This window comes from Delphinus delphis, chromosome X, assembly GCF_949987515.2.
Source record: "Delphinus delphis chromosome X, mDelDel1.2, whole genome shotgun sequence".
Taxonomy (NCBI): Eukaryota; Metazoa; Chordata; class Mammalia; order Artiodactyla; family Delphinidae; genus Delphinus; species Delphinus delphis.
The window spans coordinates 65,316,733-65,339,139 of record NC_082704.1 but is presented as its reverse complement, the minus strand read 5'-3'; the positions used below and the strand labels follow the sequence as shown (position 1 = coordinate 65,339,139).

The 22,407-nt window shown below is 44.0% G+C and overlaps 1 protein-coding gene across 1 annotated transcript in view; it reads left to right on the top strand.

Annotated features, from left to right (window-relative positions):
• Positions 1–22,087, top strand: part of SLC16A2 (solute carrier family 16 member 2) — a 119,369-nt gene extending 97,282 nt beyond the window's left edge. The window contains exons 3-7 of the mRNA XM_060002968.1: positions 8,583–8,727; positions 11,951–12,401; positions 13,716–13,859; positions 17,708–17,936; positions 19,541–22,087. Coding sequence (XP_059858951.1) covers positions 8,583–8,727; positions 11,951–12,401; positions 13,716–13,859; positions 17,708–17,936; positions 19,541–19,761 — 1,190 coding nt within the window. The 3' untranslated portion in view covers positions 19,762–22,087. The remainder of the gene's footprint in view (positions 1–8,582; positions 8,728–11,950; positions 12,402–13,715; positions 13,860–17,707; positions 17,937–19,540) is intronic.
• The last annotated feature ends 320 nt before the right edge of the window (positions 22,088–22,407 follow it).

The following is a 22,407-nucleotide window of genomic DNA, read 5'->3' as shown; positions in this document are numbered from 1 at the left end:
ACTTTTAGACAATAACCACTCTACTCCAGCCAAACACCATGGGGAAAAATGCATACCTTCTGACCTTTACCAACAAAGGCCTAATAAGGAACCTTGACTTATATACTCACCCAGTTATAACAAGGTGCCCCAATCTGTCCGCCTACCATTCCAAGGTAGTAGTAGAGAAAACTGAGTAGGGAGCCAGGAATGTCATCCTCTCAGTTGTAGCAAGGCCTATTCTCCGTCCATTGTTTCAGTGGAGACCATGCAGGGAACCTGGACGTTCACCCTTGCCAGTCTGTAACTTCTGGCTCTCCTCCCATTCCTGAAGAGGTGCCAAGGTGGTGTCAGTGAAGGCCAAGTAGGAAACTAGGACTTTTAGCATCATTCAGTACAGTATCAGTTGAAGCAAAGTGGAGAATAGTAACGAGAGACTCTTACCTCTCCCAACCAGTTAAGTATCAGAGGAAGACCTCTCCCAACCAGTTAAGGATCAGAGGAAGACCAGTGGGGATCTTGAACACCAACCCCTGCTCAGCATAACAAGGCACCGATCCTCCCCAGGGTGTCCATGGAGGCTAAGCAGGGAACCTGGACTTCCATCCCCATCTCTTCCACCCCATCTAGAAATAATGTGGTGGTACCTTGCTGGCACAGTGTCATAGTAGGCCTACTAAAACACAAGATTTAAATACGATACCGAGTCTCATAACATAATATCCAACATTTCCCAGGTAAAATAGAAAAACCACTTGTCACACCAAAGACTAGGAAAATCTCAACTTCAACGAGAAAAGACTACATGTTGTTTTCAATGAGAAAACACCAAGATGACACAGATATTGAAATTATTTGACAAGGATTTTAAAGCAGCCACTATAAAAATGCTTCAATGAGCAATTACAATCATACTTGAGACAAATGAAAAAATAGAGTCTCAACAAATAAATAGAAAATACAAAGAAGAAACAATGGAAATTTTAGAACTGAAAAATACAAAAACTGAAATAATAATAATTTTTAAAACCTCACTGGATGGGTTCCATTAAATAATGGAGAGGGCAGAGGAAAGAAGTAGTAAGCTTGAAGACAGAACAATAGAAATTATACAATCTGAACAACAGGGGGAAAATAAATTTTTAAAAAATGAACAGAGCCTCAGAGAACTGTGGTGCTATAACAGAAGAGGTAATATTCCTGTCATCAGAGGAGTCCTGAATGGAGAGGAGAAAGAAGGTGGGGCTGAAAAATTACTCAGAGAAATAACGGTTGAAAAATTCCCAAATTTGGCAAAAGAAAAATCTACAGTATTAAGAAGCTGAGTGAATCCCAAAGAGGGTGAACTCAAAGAAATCTATGCCAAAACACATCACAGACTTCTGAAATATAAACACACACACACACACATCTTGAAAAAATTGAGAGAAATGACGCCTTAATTAAGGGGAAAAACATTCAAATGATAGTGGATTTCTCATCAAAAACCATGGAGGGTAGAAGGAAGAAGTCACAAAACATTCTTCAAGTGCTGAAAGAATAAACTGTCAATCCAGAATTGCATATCTGGTGAAAATATCCTTCAGGAACAAAGGGGGAAATCAAGGCATTTTCAAATGAAGGAAAAATAGGAGAATCTGTCACCAGCAGACCTACCCTAAAAGAGTGGCCAAAGGAATTCTCTAAACAAAAAGGAAACAATAGAAAAAGGAATATTGGATCATCAAGAAGGAAGAACAATTAAAAGAGTAAAATTATGGGTAAATAGAATAGAGTTTCCTTCTTCTCTTGGATTTTCTAAATTATGTTTAACAGTTGAAGCAAAAATTATAATGATTCCTGATGTGGTTTCAATGTATATAGAGGAAATATTTAAGAAAATTATATTATAAATGGAGGATAGTGAAAGGACATGAGGGAGTTTAGGTTTTTACACTCCACTCAAACTAGTGAAATGTCAACATCAATAAACTATGATGTAATAGCTAGAGCAACTACTTAAAAAGGTATACAAAGGGATACACTCAAAGCGCTATAAATAAATCAAATTGGAATTCTAAAAATTGTTAAGGGAGCCTACAGGCAAGCAGAGAAAAAGAAAGTAGAGAAAGGAAAAACAGAGGGAACAAACAGAAAACAAAAATAAAATGACCCTAACATGTCAATGATTACTTCCTTGCAAATGATCTAAATACATTGATTAAAAGACAGAGATTGGCAGGAAAAAAAAAATACCCCAACTATAAGCTGTCTACAAGAAACTTACTTCAAATATATATCTTCAGGGAATTATGCTGGGTGAAAAAAAGCCAATTTCAACAAGTCACACACTATATGACTCAATTTCTATAACTTTCTTAAAATAATATTATAGAGATGGAAAAAAAATTAGTGGTTGCCAAGAGTTAGGGACAGTGGGGGAGTGGACTGGGTGTGATTATGAAAGAGTAGCACAAAGGAGATCTTTATGGTGATGGAATAATCCTGTATCTTGATTGCAGTGGTGGTTACACAAATCTACACATGTGATAAAATGATATAGAACTATACACACATATTGTACCAATGTCAATTTTCTGGTTTTGATATTATAGTATAGTTATATATGATGTAACCATTGGGGGAAATTGGGTGAAGTGTTCATGGGACTTCTCTGGATTATCTTAGCTATTTCCTATAAATCTATAATTGTTTCAAAAGTTGAAAAAAACTCAGATTAATATTTTAAAATCTACTAATAATATCATACTAAATGGTGAGAAAATTGCAGCTTTCCCACTAAGATCAGGTTCAAGACAAGGCTGTCCCTTCTCACCACTCCTTTTCAACACTGTAGTGGAAGTTCTAGCTAATATAATAATACAAGAAAAAGAAATAAGTATACAGGCTGGGAAGGAAGACATAAAACTGTCTGTGTTCACAGATGACATGATCATCTATGTAGACAATCTGAAAAAAATGACAAAAAACTCTGGAACTTAAAAGCAATTACAGCAAAGTTGCAGGATACAAGGTTAATATACAAAAGTGAATCGCTTTCCTATAAACCAGCAATGAACAAGAGGAATTTGAAACTTTAAAAATGAATGCCATTTACATTAGCACACCCAAAAATGAAATACTTATGTATAAACCTAACAAAATATGTACAAATTTATATGAGGAAAACTACAAAATTTTGATGAACTAAAATTCAAAGAACTAAATAAATGGAGATATTCTATGTTCATGCACAGGAAGACTCAATATTGTCAGGATGTCAGTTCTTCCCAACTTGATGTATAGATTCAATGCAATCCCAATCAAAATCTCAGCAATTTATTTTGTGGATATCGATAAACTGATTCTAAAGTTTACATGGAGAAGCAAAAGACCCCAAATAGCCAACACAGTATTGGAAGAGATGAACAAAGTTGGAGAACTGTCACTACTTGACCTCAAGACTTACCATGAAGCTACAATATTCAAGACAGTGTGGTATTGGTGAAAGAATAGACAAATAGATCAAGGGAACAGAATAGAAAGCCCAGAAATAGATCCACATAAATATAGCCAACTGATCTTTGACAAGAAGCAAAGACCATACAATGGAACAAAGATAATCTTTTCAACAAATGGTGCTGGAACGACTGGACATCCACATGCAAAAAAATTAATCTAGACACAGACCTTACATCCTTATCAAAAATTAACTCAGAATGGATCACAGACCTAAATATAAAACATGAAACTCTAAAACTCCTAGAAAATAACTTAGGAAAACTTGGGTATGATTATGACATTTTAGGTACAAGACCAAAGTCACGATCCAAGAAAGAACTAATTGATAAGTTGGATTTCATTAAAATTAAAAACTTCTGCTCTGCAGAAGACAATATCAAGAGAATGAGAAGATAAGCCACAGACTGGGAGAAAATATTCACAAAAGACATATCTGATAAAGGACTGTTATCCAAAATGTACAAAGAATTCCTTAAACTCAACAATGAGAAAATGAACAACCCAGTTGAAAAATGGGCCAAAGACCTTAACAGAGACCTCATCAAAGAAAATATACAGATGACAAATAAGCATATGAAAAGATACACAACACCATATGCCATCAGGGAAATACAAATGAAAACAACAGTGAGATACCACTACATACTTATTAGAATGACCAAAATCTGGAACACCAACACCACCAAATGCTGGCAAGGACGTAGAGCAACAAGAACTCTCACTCACTACTGTTGGGAATGCAAAATGGTACAGCCACATTGGAAGAAAGTTTGGCAATTTCTTACAAAACTAAACATACAATTTAGCAATCATGCTCCTTAGTGTTTAACCAAATGAATCAAGAACTTACGTCCACACAAAAATTTGCACACAGATATTTATAGCAGCTTTATTCATAATTGCCAAAATGTGGAAGCAAACAAGATGTCCATCAGTAGGTGAGTTAGTAAATAAACTGTTGTACATCCAGACAATGGAATATTTTTCAGTGCTGAAAAATAAGAGCTTTCAAGTCATGAAAATACATGGGGGAAGCTTAAATGCATATTACTAAGTGAAAGGAGCTAATCTGAAAAGACTACATACTGTATGATTCCAACTATATAACATTGTGGAAAAGGCAAAACTATGGAGACAGTAAAAAGATCAGTGGTTGCCAGAGGTTGGGAGGGGAGGAGGAATGAATAGGTGGAGTATGGTATTTTTAAGGCAGTGAAAATGTTCTGTATAATACCATAATGATGAATACATGTCATTAACATAAAAAGCTATATCCAATATAATTTAATTTTTCTTTGACTGTGCAAAAGATACTTTCAAGCCCAATCATCAGCTTTCATTGTATTTTAGAAATTCAGAAGGGCCAAATAATGGTGAGTTGTAGTTGATAACATGACAGTAAGATAATTTACTGAATTTAAGTATTTTTTCATTTTTGATAATACTCTTGAACTAGTTTTTTTGAAAATCCAGCCAGAATAAAAATACATACATCATAAATGAGATCTCACACTGGCACTTCCTTCTTCCCTGCCCCCTCTTCTTTTTTTATAACAGATTTATTGAGGTATAATTTACATATGGTAATATTCACCCTTTTTATATGCTCAGTTCTACGAATTTTGACAAAAGAATATCACCACTTACAGTCAAAATATATAACATTTCATTACTCCAAAAAGTTCCCTCATGATCATCTACAATGAGTCATTTCCCCTCACCCTTCCTCTTGGCATGCACTGATCTGTTTGACCCCACAGTTTTGCCTTTCCAGAATTACATATAAATGTAATCATTTGTGTCTGGCTTCTTTTCACTTAGCATAATGCCTTTGAGAATTGTCCAAGTTGTTGCCTGTATCAATAGTTCATTCCTGTTTATTGCAGAGTTGTATCCCATTGTCTTAATGTATATCCACGTATTTATCCATTCACCAGTTGAAGTACAATTTGAGTTATTGCCACGTTTTGGCAGTTATGAAAAATCTGTAAAAACATCTAGGCACAGGTTTTTGTATGAATATAATTTTTCATTTATCTTGGGTAAATACCCAGGAGAATGATTTTAGGGTCATATGGTAATTGTATGTTTAACTTTTTTTTTTTAATTTATTTTTGGCTGCATTGGGTCTTAGTTCTGGCACGTGGGATCTTCGTTGAGGCAGACGGGCTCTTCATTGTGGCGTGTGGGCTTCTCTCTAGTTGTGGCGTGCGGGTTTTCTCTTCTCTAGTTGTGGCGCTCAGACTCCAGGGTGCATGGGCTCTGTAGTTGTGGCGCACGGGTTCCAGAGCATGTGGGCTCTGTAGTTTGCGGCACACAGGCTCTAGTTGAGGCGTGTGAGCTCAGTAGTTGTGGCGTGCAGGCTTAGTTGCTCCTCGGCATGTGGGATCTTAGTTCCCTAACCAGGGATAGAACCTGCGTCTCCTGCATTGTAAGATGGATTCTTTACCACTGGACCACCAGGGAAGTCCCCCTGTATGTTTAACTTTTAAGAAGCTGCCAAACTGTTTTCCAAAGCAGGTATACCATTTTACATTCCCATCAACAGTGTATGAGATTTCCAGTTCCTCTATATCCTCACCAGTACTAGGTATTGTCATTTTTTAAAAAAAAAGCCTTTTTAGTGGTTGTATAGGGGTATCTCATTGTGGTTTTAATAAGGATTTCTTGAATGATTAATGATATTGAGCATCTTTTCATGTGTTCAATTGCCATTCACGTCCTGTGTTTGTAAAATGTCTGTTCAAATCTTTTGCCCGTATTTTAAATTGGATTGTTTGCTGTCTTATTGAGTTATGAGAGTCAACTCACACTTGTACTCTGGATACCAGTCTTTTATCAATGTGTGTATTGTAAATACTTTTCCCAATCTGTGGTTTGCCCTTTCATTTTCATAACAGTATTTTTCAAAGAACAGAAGTTTTACACTTTGATGAAGTCTAATGTATCAATTTTTTAATGGATCACACTTTTGGTAATTATCTATGAAATCTTTGCCTAACTGAAGTTCAAAAAGATTTTCTCCTATACTTTCTTCTAGAAGTTTTAAGTTTTACATTTGAGTCTATGATCCATTTGTATTAATTTTTATGTACGGTGTGACTATTGGTATTTATAAAGCTCTCATACATATGATCACATCTGATAATCTTTAGATTAAAAAAAACTTTGGGGAAGGCACATGGAGAATTTTAATCCCCATTTTACAGATGAGAAGTCGGAGGATTAGAGAAGTGCTGTGTAATTTGCTCAAGGTCCCATAGCTGATAAGAGGTGAAATTGAAAGGTATAAGGTAAAATTGTGATGAGAGTTAGGGTCTCCTGCGGTCTCAGGCCAGTACTGTTGGAGCCAGCCAGCTAAGACTCAAGATGGCACCCACAGCAAAGCAAAGATTACCAGTGGAGATCTGAGCAACCTATTAGGCACTGAGGAAAGAGACTCAGACAGTGGACTAGTCTAACCTCAGACTGCACTCCTCTGGCCCATTTGGGGCTCCACAATTGAAGAGAGCCAGAAGCTGGCCTGGCATCCTGTTCAGGTGACACTCAATGAATACTTTTTGATGATGATGATGAAGGCTAGGAATGTGTTAACAGGAGAGCTCTCAAAGTAATACAGATTTAGAAATTAAAGCTACGAAGAAATATTAATGAAACTAAGAATTGTTTAGCCTAGAAAACAGAGGCCCATGATGAAACTTGATACAGCCTTCAAACAAAAAAAGCTTGGGCTTTCTTTCTGAGGGCTGAGCAAAGGGAAATGGGCTGGAAGAATCCAAGGAAAAGGGAAAATTTCTTCCTCCCTGTTGAGGATTGTTACAGACACTTAAGAGCCTTTATAAACAGAATAAACTCTTCTTATTTGAGTTTGGAGTCAGAGATTTGCCAAACATTGGCTCTGATGAAGGATTTCAGCATGAGAGTTACATGACCCTCTTGCATAGTGTCCTTATAAATCTTTGAGTATCTCCTGAACCTGCCCTGTGTCCCTGTACAATTCCAGGAGCCCTTTGTCTGTGGCCTTCCCTACTCCTTAGTCTTAGCATCTTCACAGGACTGTTCCAATGACCAAGAGAAGTCTTACCTAAGCTCCTGAAGGCTTAATTAATTCTCATGTTCCTTGGCACTGAAGCCAAGTAGCCCAATGCCTAAGGCTATAAATCTGGCTTAGCATCCCTGGAAGGAAGCTTGAATTGTTGGCTGGTCCAAATCTGACCACAGTGCTTAAATCTCCTGTTTTATATCTACCTCTGCTTATACACCTCCAATGATGGGAAGCTTCATTCATCCCAGTAAGAGATATAATACAATGAACATTGGACTAGAAATAAGGAGAGTTAGGTTTGAGTCCCAGCTCTTCCACTTAACTTGCTGTGTGATCTTTGGCAAGTCCCTTCACATTTCTGGAGCTGTTTCTTTATCAGTAAAATGGTTGTAGAGGAATCTCTTTGTTTTAGTTTGTTTGTTTAACTGCTATAACAAATAGCCCTAGAAAATTCAGTAGCTTAAAGGACAAGACATTTCTTTACTTCTTATGTAACATTCAGGGCAGGGGTTCCAGATTGGAGAGAGAGGGGAAACTTCACTCCATTCACAGACCCAGACAGAACTGATGGCAGTTCTGCCAGTCTTAATACATGGCTTCCAAGGTCACTCTGCCGTTATAGCTCCCAAGTAAGCAAAAACATCATGGTAGTCTTTTTATGGTCCAGGCCTGGAAGTGGTATTAGTCTTTTTTACCCACATGCTATTGGTCAGAATTCAGTCACATGGTCAAGCCAAACAGCTGAACAGGCTAAGAAATGTAGTGTAGCTGTGTGGTAGCTAGCTAGAAGTCTCCATCACAGACTTGATCTCTAAAGGCTCCCTGCCCCAGCTTTGAAGTTCTGGGTATACTTATGAACTAGACTCCTGGTTCTCACATTCCTTTGTTACAGGCACTTTGAAAATTTCCTAACCTCACTGACCATCAGGGACTAGCAGGCTGGCAGTGCAGACCAAGGCAATGCCCCCAGTGAAAGGCCAGAGAAGATCTGAGATACCAGCCGCACCACCAGGTAACACATTAAACTAAGGTGTCTTTGTGCTTCTTTTCTCTGCAGCATGGGTAGGAGCCCTCTCAATGGGCATGATCTTCTTCTGTTCTCCCATTGTGAGTATATTCACTGATCGATTGGGCTGCCGAATCACAGCAACTGCAGGGGCTGCCGTCGCTTTCATTGGCCTCCATACCAGCTCCTTCACCAGGTAAGGCTAGGAGTTGCCGACCATTTGCCCAAGGCTGAGGGTTGGCTTCTCTCTGGGCCTCAACTAGACACTCTTCTCATTGTAGAATCCCCTGTGGCCCTTTCCATGTAGGGTCCTCAAGACCCTGCTCCCAGGAATTATTGTCCAATGGGACTCATCTTGGTAGGGTCCCCAGGACACATTGGTAGGGAATATACCCAAAGAGGATCCAAGAGTTCCAAAGTGGTGGGAGGAGCCAAAGCTTGGGCATTCATACTGCTGGGCCCAAGTCAAGTTTTGGCCACTGAATGGCAATGGAACAATTCATGAGTACCATTCCCCTCTTTGGGCCTCAATTTTTATACTGTAACATGAGGAGATTAGATCAGGTCTTTTCAGGTGTCTTCCAGCTCTGCCATTCTATTTCCCTTCAATATGCCACACATCTCATGACCTCAACTGCCCTCCTGGAAATGAACTTCTGGAGTAAGCCCATGTGAACACCTACCATTACAGGATTCCTAAGGTAATCTTATGCTGAAAAAGAGGTCAGCTGAGCCCAAGGCTGTTTAGCATTTCTGGTCCTTTTCCATTTCTGGATAGCAATGCATGGATGATTTGGAACAGATAAAGATTCATGTCTTGGGTGTGAGAAGGGATGTTTAGCAGCCTCCCTCACTGAGATACAGACCCAGCACCCAGCTACCCAACTAGGCCTAAGCTAGGTAAACTCAAACTCTGGTCCCATAGGTCCCACTGGCAGAAACTGGTAGTGTCAGGCAAGGAGCAGGCTACAAGTTCATTTTCTGCTTTCTTTCTGCCAGCTCTCCAGAAGCATGTCTGTAGGGGAGGAGAGAAGTAAAAACCCTCCACCACAGCCTGAGGAATATGGGATTCCTAAAGAACTCCAATGACTTTCTGCCAAAGACACTTTGGGAGTTATGGTACCTCCTACTTCCAATCTGCCTGGGCTGGTGTAGGAGAATGCCAGCCTGGAGACGTGGCTAGCTTATCAGAGACTTGCTTTCTGAGCTTGGCTCCCCAGAGAAGGACCATGGTTATGCTCTCCAGGCCTAAGGTTCCACTCACAGCAGAGGATGATAATTGTGTTCTGCTACAACTGGGCCTTGTGAGGTTGAGCCAGCTTTCTTTATGACTTGAGCATTTCCGGCTGCCCAGCCCACCCTCCAACAGAGCTTGGATGTGGCCTGCAATGGTTTCTTGGCTTGGTCCCATCCAACTGGGACAGAGGCAGGGAAAACCATATCCTGTCTGTAATCTGCTCAGTCTTCCCAGGGCAGCAGCTCCAAACCCTTTCAGGACCCCTCTGGTGGTCGGCCTCATTTGCCCTCAGCAAGCTCGTGTCTGGCTCCTTGTGGGAAGGAGCTAGGCCTCAGAAGCGGCTCCAGTCTCAGAGCTACACATCAGAGGCCTGTTTTTTAAGGCCAAGCAGAGCAAAGTGTAAACAAATTAGCAACATACGGATCCCATTTTCCTTCCAATCCACATGAGCTCAGTTACAGGAGGGGAAGGAGCTCAGATGTGCTTTCTCCTGGCATTCTTCTTTAGGCACATTGGAGTAGGCGTTCTGTTCTCCAGCCCCTAAGCTCCTCCCCCACCCCCTTTGCCCTTTCTGCAAGAACATCTTCAAAGCCAAGAAACTTTCTGGATGGCTTCACATCCAGTGGAAAAATGGTTCTGCTTGTGGCTAGAACTCCAAGTCATCTTTCCTGTTGCTTGAATCAGGGCTCTGAGTTCCTTTGGATGGTGTGAGGTGGGGCAGGGGTGGGGAGGCCTTGGCAAGCCTGCTCAGGGGCCTCCTGCCTTTGGGCCCAGCTAGAAATAGATCCACCACACAGCTCCCTGAACTGAATCCCATGCTTTGCTCCCACTGGCCCCCTCCCTGAGGGTCTCCCTCAGACCTTCATAACTCCTCTCCCTTAGACAAGGCCCCCAGCCCAGGTCAATCCCAAATGTACTTAGATTCTAATGGGAGGAAGCCCCAAGGAATCTGACAGAAGAGGAGCACTTGGCTTAGCTATGTGTTCTAAGTAGAGGCAACCCTTTTGAAACCAAAGCCCTTGCTCATATCCAATGAATCCAAGCAGATAGAAAGAAATGATGATGATAGCTGTCTTGGAATCATGAGTACTAGCACCACTTCGTCTCTGCAGCATAGGTCCAGTCCTTTAGTATGAGGACTGGATCTATCTATGGAGAGGAACTGCCCAACCATGGAAAGTATTAGGTTATTACGTGGTCAGATAAGAAGTATTGCAAAATATGTGGAGGCATCAAAAAGAAAACAAAGTTTTTCACTAGTTTGTGCCAATATCATCTGAGGGCAAATGGCCAACCAAGCTGACCTTCCCATGGCCTTTTCCCTTCTGATACTTTGCCTTCTGTTATAGAAGTTTATAGTCAAAGCAGGGCCTAAGGGTTTTAAGCCAGAGCCTCTCTTACTTGGCCAGGCCCACAACTTCTTTGAGTTTCCAGTTCCCATCAAGCAGCCAAGCTACTCTGGGAAGCTAGTCCATATCATGTCCAGCAACAGGAGCCAGGCTTTGGAAGTTATAGAAACTCCTTACTTTAGGATCCCCATGGAAATTATCTAGGGCCTGGAGTAAAGGGTCTTGGGACATCCAGACCATGGGCATGGTTGGAGAGGGGGCGTCTCTCAGAATACCATCAACCATTCTGTGAAATATTAAGGGCCCTGAGCATGAAGAAAGACACTGAAGAGTCCTATGGAGGGTCTCAACCTTCTAGAATCTTGGCTCCTTGCAGAACTTTCTTGTTACTTGGGATAAAGCTTTGGTTACCAGCCCAACCATGGTGTCTAGGTGAGCAGTAGGTGTAACTATTCTCTCTAAGGCACTGACTTACTCTTTGTAGCCCCTCATCCAGACTTTGCATAGGCTAGTTTTGGCTTTCTTTTGAACAGTACTCTCTGATGGGGTACTATGATTCAAACTAGAGTCACACAGACTTAGATTCAAGTCCAAGCTTTGCTGATTCCCAGTTATGCTACCTTGGGTAAATTACTTTACTTCTCTGAGCCTCTGTCTCCCCATCTACAAAATGGGGATCAGAAGGTCCTATTCCTTGTATATTCTGAGGGTCAGTAGTAACTGGGGCCATGGGTTAAGGGTGGGGGTATGCAGATCTCAGAAGGGTGAGGGGGGAAGGGCAGGTGGATTGTTGGTCAGGCTTCTGAGGATAGCTCTTGGTGTCTCTCCCACAGCTCACTAAGCCTGCGTTACTTCACCTACGGGATTCTCTTTGGTTGTGGCTGTTCCTTCGCCTTTCAGCCATCTCTCGTCATCCTGGGCCATTACTTCCAACGCCGTCTGGGTCTGGCCAATGGTGTGGTGTCTGCTGGGAGTAGCATCTTCTCCATATCCTTCCCCCTCCTCATCAAAACGCTGGGGGCTAAGATCAAGCTCGCCCAAACCTTCCAGGTGCTGAGTACCTTTATGTTTATTCTTACGCTGCTTTCACTCACCTACCGACCCCTCCTGCCCAGCTCGCAGGACACCCCAAGCAAGAGAGGTGTCCACACCCTGTGCCAACGCTTTCTGGCTCAGCTCAGGAAGTACTTCAACATGCGAGTGTTCCGCCAACGTACCTACCGCATCTGGGCCTTCGGGATCGCTGCTGCTGCCCTTGGCTACTTCGTTCCCTATGTACACTTGGTGAGGAATACCAGGGTGGGTCCACCCTACCTGACCCCAAGAAGTTGCCCTTAACCTGCCTGAAGTCCAGAGGGTAGGAGCAGAAGACATTGAAAGGGCAGACCTGGAACCTTTGGAGAAAGACAAAACAGTGGTTGGAGAGACCCAGAGTAGGAAAGAGCACAGGCTGAGGGATGACCTCAATGGGAAATGGGGGAAGTTCCTCACGGGGAGGCCCATGCCTATGGTTTCCCCCACTGATAAATCTAGATGGATTTTCAGGAGAAGATAAGCATCACCGGGATACAGGAGGCTGCCTCAGATGACCCAATGATAGGGTTTTCTTTTCTTTCTTTTTTTTTTATATTTATTTGGCAGTGCTGGGTCTTCGTTGCAGTGCCTTGTCTCTTCGTTGTGGCGTGTGGGCTTCTCTAGTTGCAGCACATGGGCTCAGTAGTCGCAGCATGTTGGCTCAGTGGTTGCAGTGCTTGGGCTCTCTAGTTGCAGCATGCAGGCTCTAGAGCATACGGGCTCAGTAGTTGCAGCACGCTGGCTTAGTTGTGGTATGTAGGATCTTAGTTCCCCAGCCAGGGATCACCAGGCCCCTGCATTGGGAGCATGGAGTCTTAACCACTGACCACCAGGGAAGTCCCTCAATGATAGAGTTTTCTAAGAGTGTGTCTTATGGAATGCTAGTCTTTGGGGTCAAGTAATTTTGTTTAAGAAATAACATATACTAGATTTCTCTAGCTTCATAATGTGTAGCAATCTTTTAAAGGTACCAAAAATCCTGCTGTAAAGAAATCAATTAAGCTTTGTTTAACCACCATACACCCAACTTACATGACCAAAGATTTGTTGGTTGTGGTCCAACTGTTATCTTCCACAGACCTTGTGTTTCTTAAAGCACACTTTTGGAATATTACCTGGAAGTTAGTGGATCATTCTCCCTTGGTGACCTGCTGTTACCCTAGGCTGTCAGTTCTGGGTCAGGGAATGAGGAGATAATAGGGGAACCCTTGGACTTTTTTCAGTTGTTAAGGCTGTATTCTGTCCTGCCAAGGCTTGGAAGGGGCTTAGAGACACCCACTGCCCTCAGCTGTTGCTCAGAAACCCAGAATCCAGAGAGCCAAGGGATATGCAGCCTTTTAAACTGTTAGAAACAGCCAGAGAGCTTGTTCTGGAGCTAAGGCTATAAAGGAGGGAGCTGCAAGAGAAGGAACTCTTGCCATGGTCCAGGGAAGTAAGCAGTAGAGCATTCTGGGTATGCCAACAATTAACCAGCCAGCTCTTCTTCTTCCTCTTATCCCGTGGGCCTGATGCTATGCTTTTCAGATGAAGTATGTGGAAGAGGAATTCTTGGAAATCAAGCAGACCTGGGTGCTCTTGGTGTGTATTGGAGCTACCTCAGGCCTTGGTCGCCTTGTGTCAGGCCGTGTCAGTGACTCCATTCCTGGACTTAAGAAGATCTACTTGCAGGTGAGTGTGACCACCCTGTCTACTGTGGGGAAAACAGCCTGCCACAGATGCTAGGTTATCCAGCCTTTGGGATACAATGGTAGGATGTATAACTGCTGTGGCCTGGGCCCCAGCTCTGACACCAGCTTGCTATGTGACATGGGAAAGTCAATCAAATTCTCTAAGCCTCCATTTCCCTTGCTTTCAAGTGAAGATCATCATCCTTGTTCTGCCTCCTTCATCAAAATGGAGTGAGGATGTAGTGAAAGCTGTCAGTGTAAATAGAACCTCTAAGAACACTTTCAAAGAAAATGTTTATTAATAAAGACTCTCCCATCTGAAAGAGGGAAACTGAAGCCAGGAGTTAGATGCTGCCCCCATTGAAGACTGAACTCATTGCTACCTTATACTCTCTTGGAGGGTCTTGAGCATCTGCAGTACTCTGTGGCCCAGTGTCTCTCTCCTCTAGGCCCAGACCCATCACTTCTTATACCTCCAGAGCTACTTGGCACCAAACACTGGCTCTCAAATGCCATCCTCTTGACAGACACAAAATAATTGCCAGAAAAGGCCAGACCTCACTTGCCCTCTCTACACCTCACTTTCCTCTTTCGTGCAATGAGAATAATCCTTGCCTTTCCTATCTCACCTTGCAGGTGAGGATCAAAAGGAATACAGGTGTGACCAGGCTTTGAGAAGTAAAAAGTGTTATAGCCATGCGAAGTTTTAATCCTTCTCACAGTGACACAGGTAGCCTCATATTGTGGGCAGTAGCCATGTGGATGCTCAAGAGGCCACTTTTTGTGTGATCTGGGCTCTGGTTTGGCTTTAATACAGACTACTGCTCAAGCTGTCTGTCTTTGTCTACTGGGCAACAATATTGTCTTTCTGACCTGGCTCATGCTTTTTGCTTGAGCCAACAGCAGTTGGGTTTACCAGAAGGTGCCCAAGTGTGGAACCCTGTGAAGGGATAACAGCAGCCCCAGAAAACATGTGGGTCACAGTCCATCAGGAATGTGGTTGAGTTCTGACTATCCTGGAGAAGTCCTAAAAGAACTTCCAAGGGGCCCTGACTATACACACAGCAGGGATTTCTCTGTCTTCTGATAGCCCCAAGTGTTTTCCTAAATACCCTCGTATGTCTTGGATGAGGATATGATTAAGGTTTCCTGTTGTGTTTAACTTTGTGTTAGATTTGCAAGAGCTAGTGAATCTGCTTTGTCAGAGCTCAGGGTGCCATTATGGTCCATCCAGTCCAACCTCTCATTACACTGATGGAGAAACTGAGGGAAAGACTCAGAGAGTCATGGCAGAACTGAACTCCTATGTAGCACTCTTCTCATATTCCACTTTACACTAAGCGATGGATGGCAGAACCAAGTCCCAGACATAAGTGACTAGACCAAGGTCAAACCAAAAGGCTGTGATTGAGATAAACCAATTATAAAATTTTAAATTCCTGTGCCAATATCAGCAAGACCTTACCTGGGTGGCTTTTTGCATAGGACTGTGTGTGGCTTTCCCAGCCTCTTCCACATGGCACCCCTGTGGGTCTTCCCTGTCAATATCAGCAACTCCAAGATGCCAAAGAGTGCTGGAGATCAGGGTAAGCTAGTATTGGGCCAGGGCTTTATCTTGAGGAAAGGCAGACGCCCTTGCCTAGCCATATAGCTCATTTCTCACTGTAGTCCCTAGGAGAAAGGTAGGGCCCAAGCAGTTTTTGCTTTGTATTGTGCAGAGGGAGTTCCAAGAGAGGCAGAGGCATTAGCTAGTCAGAAGAAGAACTAGGCTTATGGCCCAGTGCTTCTGCTGAACATTTCCCCTACCCACCCAACAATCTCTCCCCTTTTCCACTCTTACTTGACCCAGTTTTACCACTTAGAATAATATAAAATAATCTTGGAACTTTTTAGCTGAAACATATCTTCATCAACTTGTAGTCCAAATTCTCCATTTTACAAACTGAGGAACTGAGGCCCAGAGAGGGAAAGTGATTTGTTCAAACTCATTGTGCTGGTAAGTGTCTCAGGCTGAAAGCACAAAACAATGAATGAACTTCTCTCTCTTGAGCTACTCAAGATATTCCATCACAAGAATTTGCCTCCCTTTCTCCCTGGGTCAGATGCAGGAGTACTGGTCTGGGAGAGAAAAGGAGTGTACACAGCTTCAGGTTCTGAAGAGCCATCCACTAGACTTTGTGGTTCCTACTACTGACAAAGACAGGCACGTGTCTGGTATCAAGGCCCTGGACAGTCTGTTGGTAAGGAAGTGGTGACAACCTGCAGGACAACCTCACTTTGGGCCAGTTCTTGAGGCCTGATTCTCAGTTCCAAGAGGGATTTTTAATTTCTGAACCTTGGCAAGGCCTTGTGGAGGATGTTAAGAGGCAGTTAGATACAGTAGGTAGTAATTACAGCCAATTGAAATCAGTTAATGGGGTCCTTTGTATTATATAATGGTATTAACTCCTTAATTGCCATACCATTATGACTTGGTTGATAAGTGGGTCTGGTTTTATCTTACAGTTGTACATGAATCTCCTAGAGGAGAAACTGGGATATCTGGGTTCTTATTCCTAGATTCTGCCTAGCTATCCCAAAACATCTTGGGCAAATTTCAAAAGTCCCTCAACAAAGAGATTTCCTCAGATGGCATGACCAGGACATTTCTTATCCTCTGCAAAATCCAACCAATTAGCCTAACAAACCCATTGGCAGCAACAACACAGAAAATCTTTAGTGCTTGAAACAGCCTTGACCCTCCTACCTGCCTTCCATGTGGTGATGTGGTGACATACCCTTACCATGTGGTGACTTACGCTTCCTGGGTAAGTCAACCTGCTTGTGTGAACTATTAGAAAATCCTGGATCCTGTCAAGGCCTTGGTTAACAGATCAGGCCTTAGCCCTGACCCTGGGACAACCTGGCTCTGCTGGCTACAGTGGGTGGAGCCCAGGTCTTCAGTCTGGCTCACGGACACAGGTGGCAGATGACTTTCATCAAAAGGCCAGCTGTGTGTCCAGTGGCCCTTATCTCTATTGAGAGGGAAAAACCAGCCTCTGGAAAGGCAGCTTCTTTACTTCAGAGTCATTTTGCTCAGCCCAAAGAAAGCCCAGTGGCTAGTCAGTGCCCCCTGGACTGGCTTCAGCCACCCTAGACCTCTTCCTAGTGTCTTGGTTCTCCTTAGAGCCCCCTTTGTTGCCTTCGCAGGGTGCCCAGACAAGCCCAGAAGCCCCCAGAGCCATAACGTCTGAGTGTCTGAGATGGGTGGTGTGTCCCATGTCCTAAAGCCTAAGGAACCTGGGTGAACCTCCCAATGGCCTCCTTCATACCAAGGTGTTTTCTAAAATCAGTCTCCCACAAAAATGGGGACTGGCTCCCTCCTCATTTCAGGAAGCTGTGCCTTCCATTCATGCCCCCATCTAATCATTATTCAATTATTCAAGTCATCCTCACTTCCTCCCCTTCCTCTTCCCATATCTAACATGGATCTGAAAATACCAGCATGGTCTGATCCCAGACCCTGTTGCCTGGGGCAGACAAACACAGGATCAGAAAGCAGCAACAGCAATTCCCTTTATCTCAGAATCCAATTAAAAGACAACTTTTTGAGGACAGGAGCAATGCCTCCTCTTTTAAAAGTCTTGACAGAATCAAAGTTAAATAGGGGCTCTCTTAAAATCTTTAAATCCTAAGTCCTTCTAAGCAGGACTTAGAAGGGGCCTAAGTAACTAGTCCACTGGGCTCTCTGTTGATATCCCCTTGCCCCATTTTACAGACGTAGAAACGAGGCCCTGAGAAAGGAGATGTGATTTACTATGTGGTCTTGGCAGGCAAGCAGAACATGACCTCAGGCTGTTGCTCCTTTAGGTCATCTCCTTCCTGCTCCTGGGCCTGATGTCCATGATGATTCCCCTCTGCCGGGGCTTCGGGGGCCTCATCGTTGTCTGCCTCTTCTTGGGCCTGTGTGATGGCTTCTTCATCACCATCATGGCCCCCATCGCATTTGAGCTGGTGGGCCCAATGCAGGCCTCACAGGCCATTGGCTACCTCCTGGGCATGATGGCCCTGCCGATGATTGCCGGACCCCCCATTGCAGGTGAGGTTAATATTGCAGGGAGGGCATGAGTGGGGGAGTCCTGTCTTCCTTGGGACCTAGATCTCCTAAGCACCTCTGCTTAAAGTCCCTTTTCTCCTTCTTTTCTATTTAAGCAGCCTCGTCAGAGTGCATGAAACCCCTTACCACCACTGGTGAAAGAGACTAAGGACAGTATATGTGCATGGATTCATTTGGGGGGGATGGGCTTTTCATGGCTGTATATCTGTTGCTGTGGGGTTTTATTGTAGACAGCATGGCTGATTCTGGGACGGTAGAGAGAGAAATGGGTTTGGCCTTCCTGACCATTCTATTGATCCAGAATCTTCTCTCTCTCTCTTTACAGGCAAGTAATTATTTGGAAGGTAGTTGAGCAGGAAGAGAAGAGAAAGTGGGCCCTGGTTTTATTAAGACTTAGAGATACCCCCTCCTCCTCTACCAGCTTCTGAACTGAGCCTGTAGAAAAGATTTGATTAAGAACACAACCCAGGACTGGACCAATGAGGCTCACTTCCTGCAGGCAACAAGCAAAGTGTTGGCTTGCCATCTTTCAGCACTCCCAATTTCTCTGTCCACTTCCAAGAAGGACATTGTTGGTACCCCAGAGAACTTAGGAAACAAGGAAAACTAATAAGAAGAGAACATCATTTCCTTTCTTTAGGATTTATTGCAAATATTGATTCATAGGCTAGAGTCTCCTAGGCTGGCCAACTGGGCTAGCTCAACAAGTATTCCTTGAATACCAATTCTGTGCAAGGTGTTGTGAGGGCACTGGTCATGCTGTGTTACAGTGACAAAACCTTCTACTCAGGCCCTTGTTCAACAGCCACACTGTCCACTGGGGGAGGGGAGCCTCTACCCAACTCCTGATCCCAAAGGTGGATCTCAGAATCCATATCTCTTTCCATTTTGCTTACCTCCTAAGCAGCCTCAGGGCCTACTTGCCTTTCTTCGGTAGTGTTTCTGGGCTCATCCTCCCATGAGGTGTCCCACATTAGCTTCTGGAGGTGAGCAGGGAAGGCCCTGTATCCCATGCCAAACACATTTACCGTATTGGCAACCTAGAGGGATCCAGAGGGGCCAACCATATCTGTAACTAGAAGGAAGGATACACATACAGCCTCCTCTTAGGGCAAATGGGCATTTCAAAGAAAGGGAAAATAGGAACTTGGCTGAATTGTTCCACAAGAACACTCTAGAACAAGCTGGGGGTGGAAGGGTATATCACTGTGAACCAAAACAAGTCTTGGTCATCTTCTCTGGAGTTCTTTTAGAGTAGCTTCCCTCCTAACTCCATACCTTGGAGTGACTAGAAGTTAGCTGTAGCTTCATGAAAGTCAGAAATGGAGAAATTGAGAAGCTTCATTTGCTTCTTTCATAACCTCAAGAGCCTGCAACCCCAGTGCCTCAGAGAGGAGCAGCCTGTCTTTGTAATAGAGGTTTTGTTTCTTCCATCTAGGAGTGTTTAAACTGAGGGGGCTCTCGGGTCAAGGCAGTACAGGCCAAGAGTCTCTGGATAGGCATTGTGATGGCCCCTAGAAGAGGCAGAGAGCACCTTTGTACAAGAGGGCAAAGCTGGGCTTGACTTGTCTCTGTTGACTTTTCAGGCCTCCTCCGCAACTGTTTTGGGGACTATCATGTGGCCTTCTACTTTGCCGGTGTGCCCCCGATCGTCGGAGCTGTAATCCTCTTGTTTGTCCCTCTGATGCATCAAAGGATGTTCAAGAAAGAGCAAAGGGATTCCAGCAAGGATAAGATGTTGACCCCTGACCCAGACCCCAATGGAGAGCTGCTGCCAGGCTCCCCCACCCCTGAGGAACCAATCTAATGCCTCATATTTGCCATTGTGTGCTCCTCCCCAAACCTTTCCCTTCACCCTGCCCTGCTCAGCATTTACATTTTTGCCACCAGCACACTTGTTCCCAAACCTGCACATGCAGCATTTCAGCCACCTGACCATCCCCCTGGAGCCAAAGCTCCAGGTGTTCCAAACTCATTAACCAAATTCTCCCTGTGAATGCCTTTAAACTTGCCAGGGTCCTCTCCTCCCAGGATCTAGGAAAGCTTGGGATCACCCCCTCGCCTTTGGACCCTCTCCATATACTTTCTAACTCTTGGGGGAGGAGGAGGATGGGAACTCCTGGCCCAGCTTGTTAGTCACCCACTAAAAGCAACTGCCAAAGGTGCTACTGTGTCCCCAGGAGCCTGGTGGGAAGATCCAAGCCTGTGTGCTGAGGAGTTCCTTGCCATCTGTCCTTAGGAACCATCGGGGGGTGCAAGGGAAAGGGCATAGAGGTAAAATGAGATGAGGAGCCTTGTTTAGCCTCAGAGTCTCTGAGGGCTATGGCTTCCCAAGAGGTATGGGTGACATCATTTTACAAGTGTACAGAGAGTCTCCCCATCATATGGTTGGTTAACAGTCTGCTTTCTTCTTTCCTTCCTCCTTTTTTTCCTCTACTGCCTCTTCTCCCTTCTCATCCCCCTCTATTTCTTTTTATGACTGTCATATAGACTCGTGGGTGCTTGAAGAAAGGAGGGACCCAGAGCTTGGGCCAATCAGCCTCACCTTGGCCCAGCCCACCCCTAACACTAGCATCAATTCCACTCATCTCAGGCTGAGCCACATCTCATATTTTGGCCCAAGCTGCTATAATCCTATAGTGGAATAATAGAATATCACATAGGAAAGGGACCTTAAACACCGTAAAATTCCACTCACTGATTTTTTACAGATTTTCCAGGACAATGCATTAACCTGCAGGCTGTCCCAGCTCCCAATCCTTATATCCACCTGTCAAAATGTGAAGAAATTCCTTTCATTCTCAGCAGGCAGAGGAAGACTGATGACAGGGGGAATGGCATGGTGGGGGGAGGAGCAATAGTTATGGACCTGGGGAAGGACCGACTCCATCTCTCATTATTCATAACGGGTCAACATTTCCACCTGGGCCAGGCCAGAAAAGGAACTGTTTGAGGAAAAATCCCATTCCCAACCTGGATCCCCCAAAGGTAGAGGCAGCAGCTGCACATAGGGTTGGAAAACTTCTAGGAAGAGGAAACCATCCTAACCTTTATTACCTAATGTGTCCCTCATGCTGGGCATCCTGGACCACTCTACTTAGTGGGCATTAAAGGTGCCAGGAAAGGTAGACTCTGGACCATCTTCATCCCTCTGAAGTAGGTACCAGATGTTTCCCTATGCCTAAGCTCTGGGAAGCACTCTTGCTGAAGATCATTTCCAGCCACGCCGTGTCCGGCCATCACAACTCACCGTATTAGGAGCTCAGCCTCCCTCACTCAGCCTCTTTGTATTTCTCCCTATTCTGTGTCTTTTTCTGCTGTGTTCCTATTACCCTAACCTTTCATCATCTTCTTACCAGGCATACCTGGCTGTCACCTAGAGCTAACAGTGACTTGCCACCCCGAGCCAGGGCCAGGAGGATGAGATCGCCCCTGAGGAGCTCCAAAGAAGACAGTGGTCCCCACCCATGAGTTTTTCCGTTACGAACAGGCAGCTGGGGCATGGTTGGCCTCTGATGGCTTCATTCAAGGCCAAAGTCTGAAGCCCCCTCCCTTGGTCCCAGTCCAGCTCTTATCAGTTCCCCAAAGGAAAACCCACTGGTTCTTGGCTCTGTGAATAGGAAGGGGCCTGCCTAATTATGATCCTGTTATCCCAAACAGCAGTGGAACAGGAGGAGCTGGGCCCCAGGAGCTCTTTAAGTCCCAGAAGAGGCCATTGAAAATGTTGGAGCAACAAAGCCCCTGCTTCCATTGCTCCCTGCCCACTCCCACCAAGTCACCTGAGGGCAGTTCTGCAGGGGCCTCCTTTGTTGCTCATGGTATGGATAGCTCTTAAGAATCAGGGTGCTACCCACTTCTCTCCAGATGAAGGAAAGACATTCACAGGTCCCAAATCTGCCCTATCAGGTGTCACATAACGTGGCAGGGTGTCAGTTTACTTCTTCCACACATGTACACGTGCATGTGCGTGCTTGTGCACTTTTGGAGAGAACGTTGGTTGGCGAAAGCAGCACAGTATTAATATTTAGGGTAAGATGCAGCCTCTTATGCACCACAGTTAAATCAAGGAGAACGAACAAAATTTGGGAGCTTGAGATCTGGGACATTTAAATCCTCAGAAGGTTTGGAACAAAATAAACAGATCTAAAAATCCAGCTTTGGTGTGTTATGTTGCCTACATGGGTGAAATAGTCTTAACCTGGTTAACAGCAGGAAGTTTAGTTTCAGAACTGAAATCTCATTTCAAATCAAATTTATGCCAGGGTCTGTACTCCTTTTCTTCTCCCTTGTAATTGATGGGGGAACTTGAATGGGCTAGTATAGCTGGGTTATACAGCCAGGCAGCAGCCTGGAATTGAGGGTGATACAGAAGAGAGACCTATAACAATGACAAAGCTGGGAGTAACCTTAGAGTCTCCCTTGTCCATACTCTGCATTGAATTTAAGTGAGGAC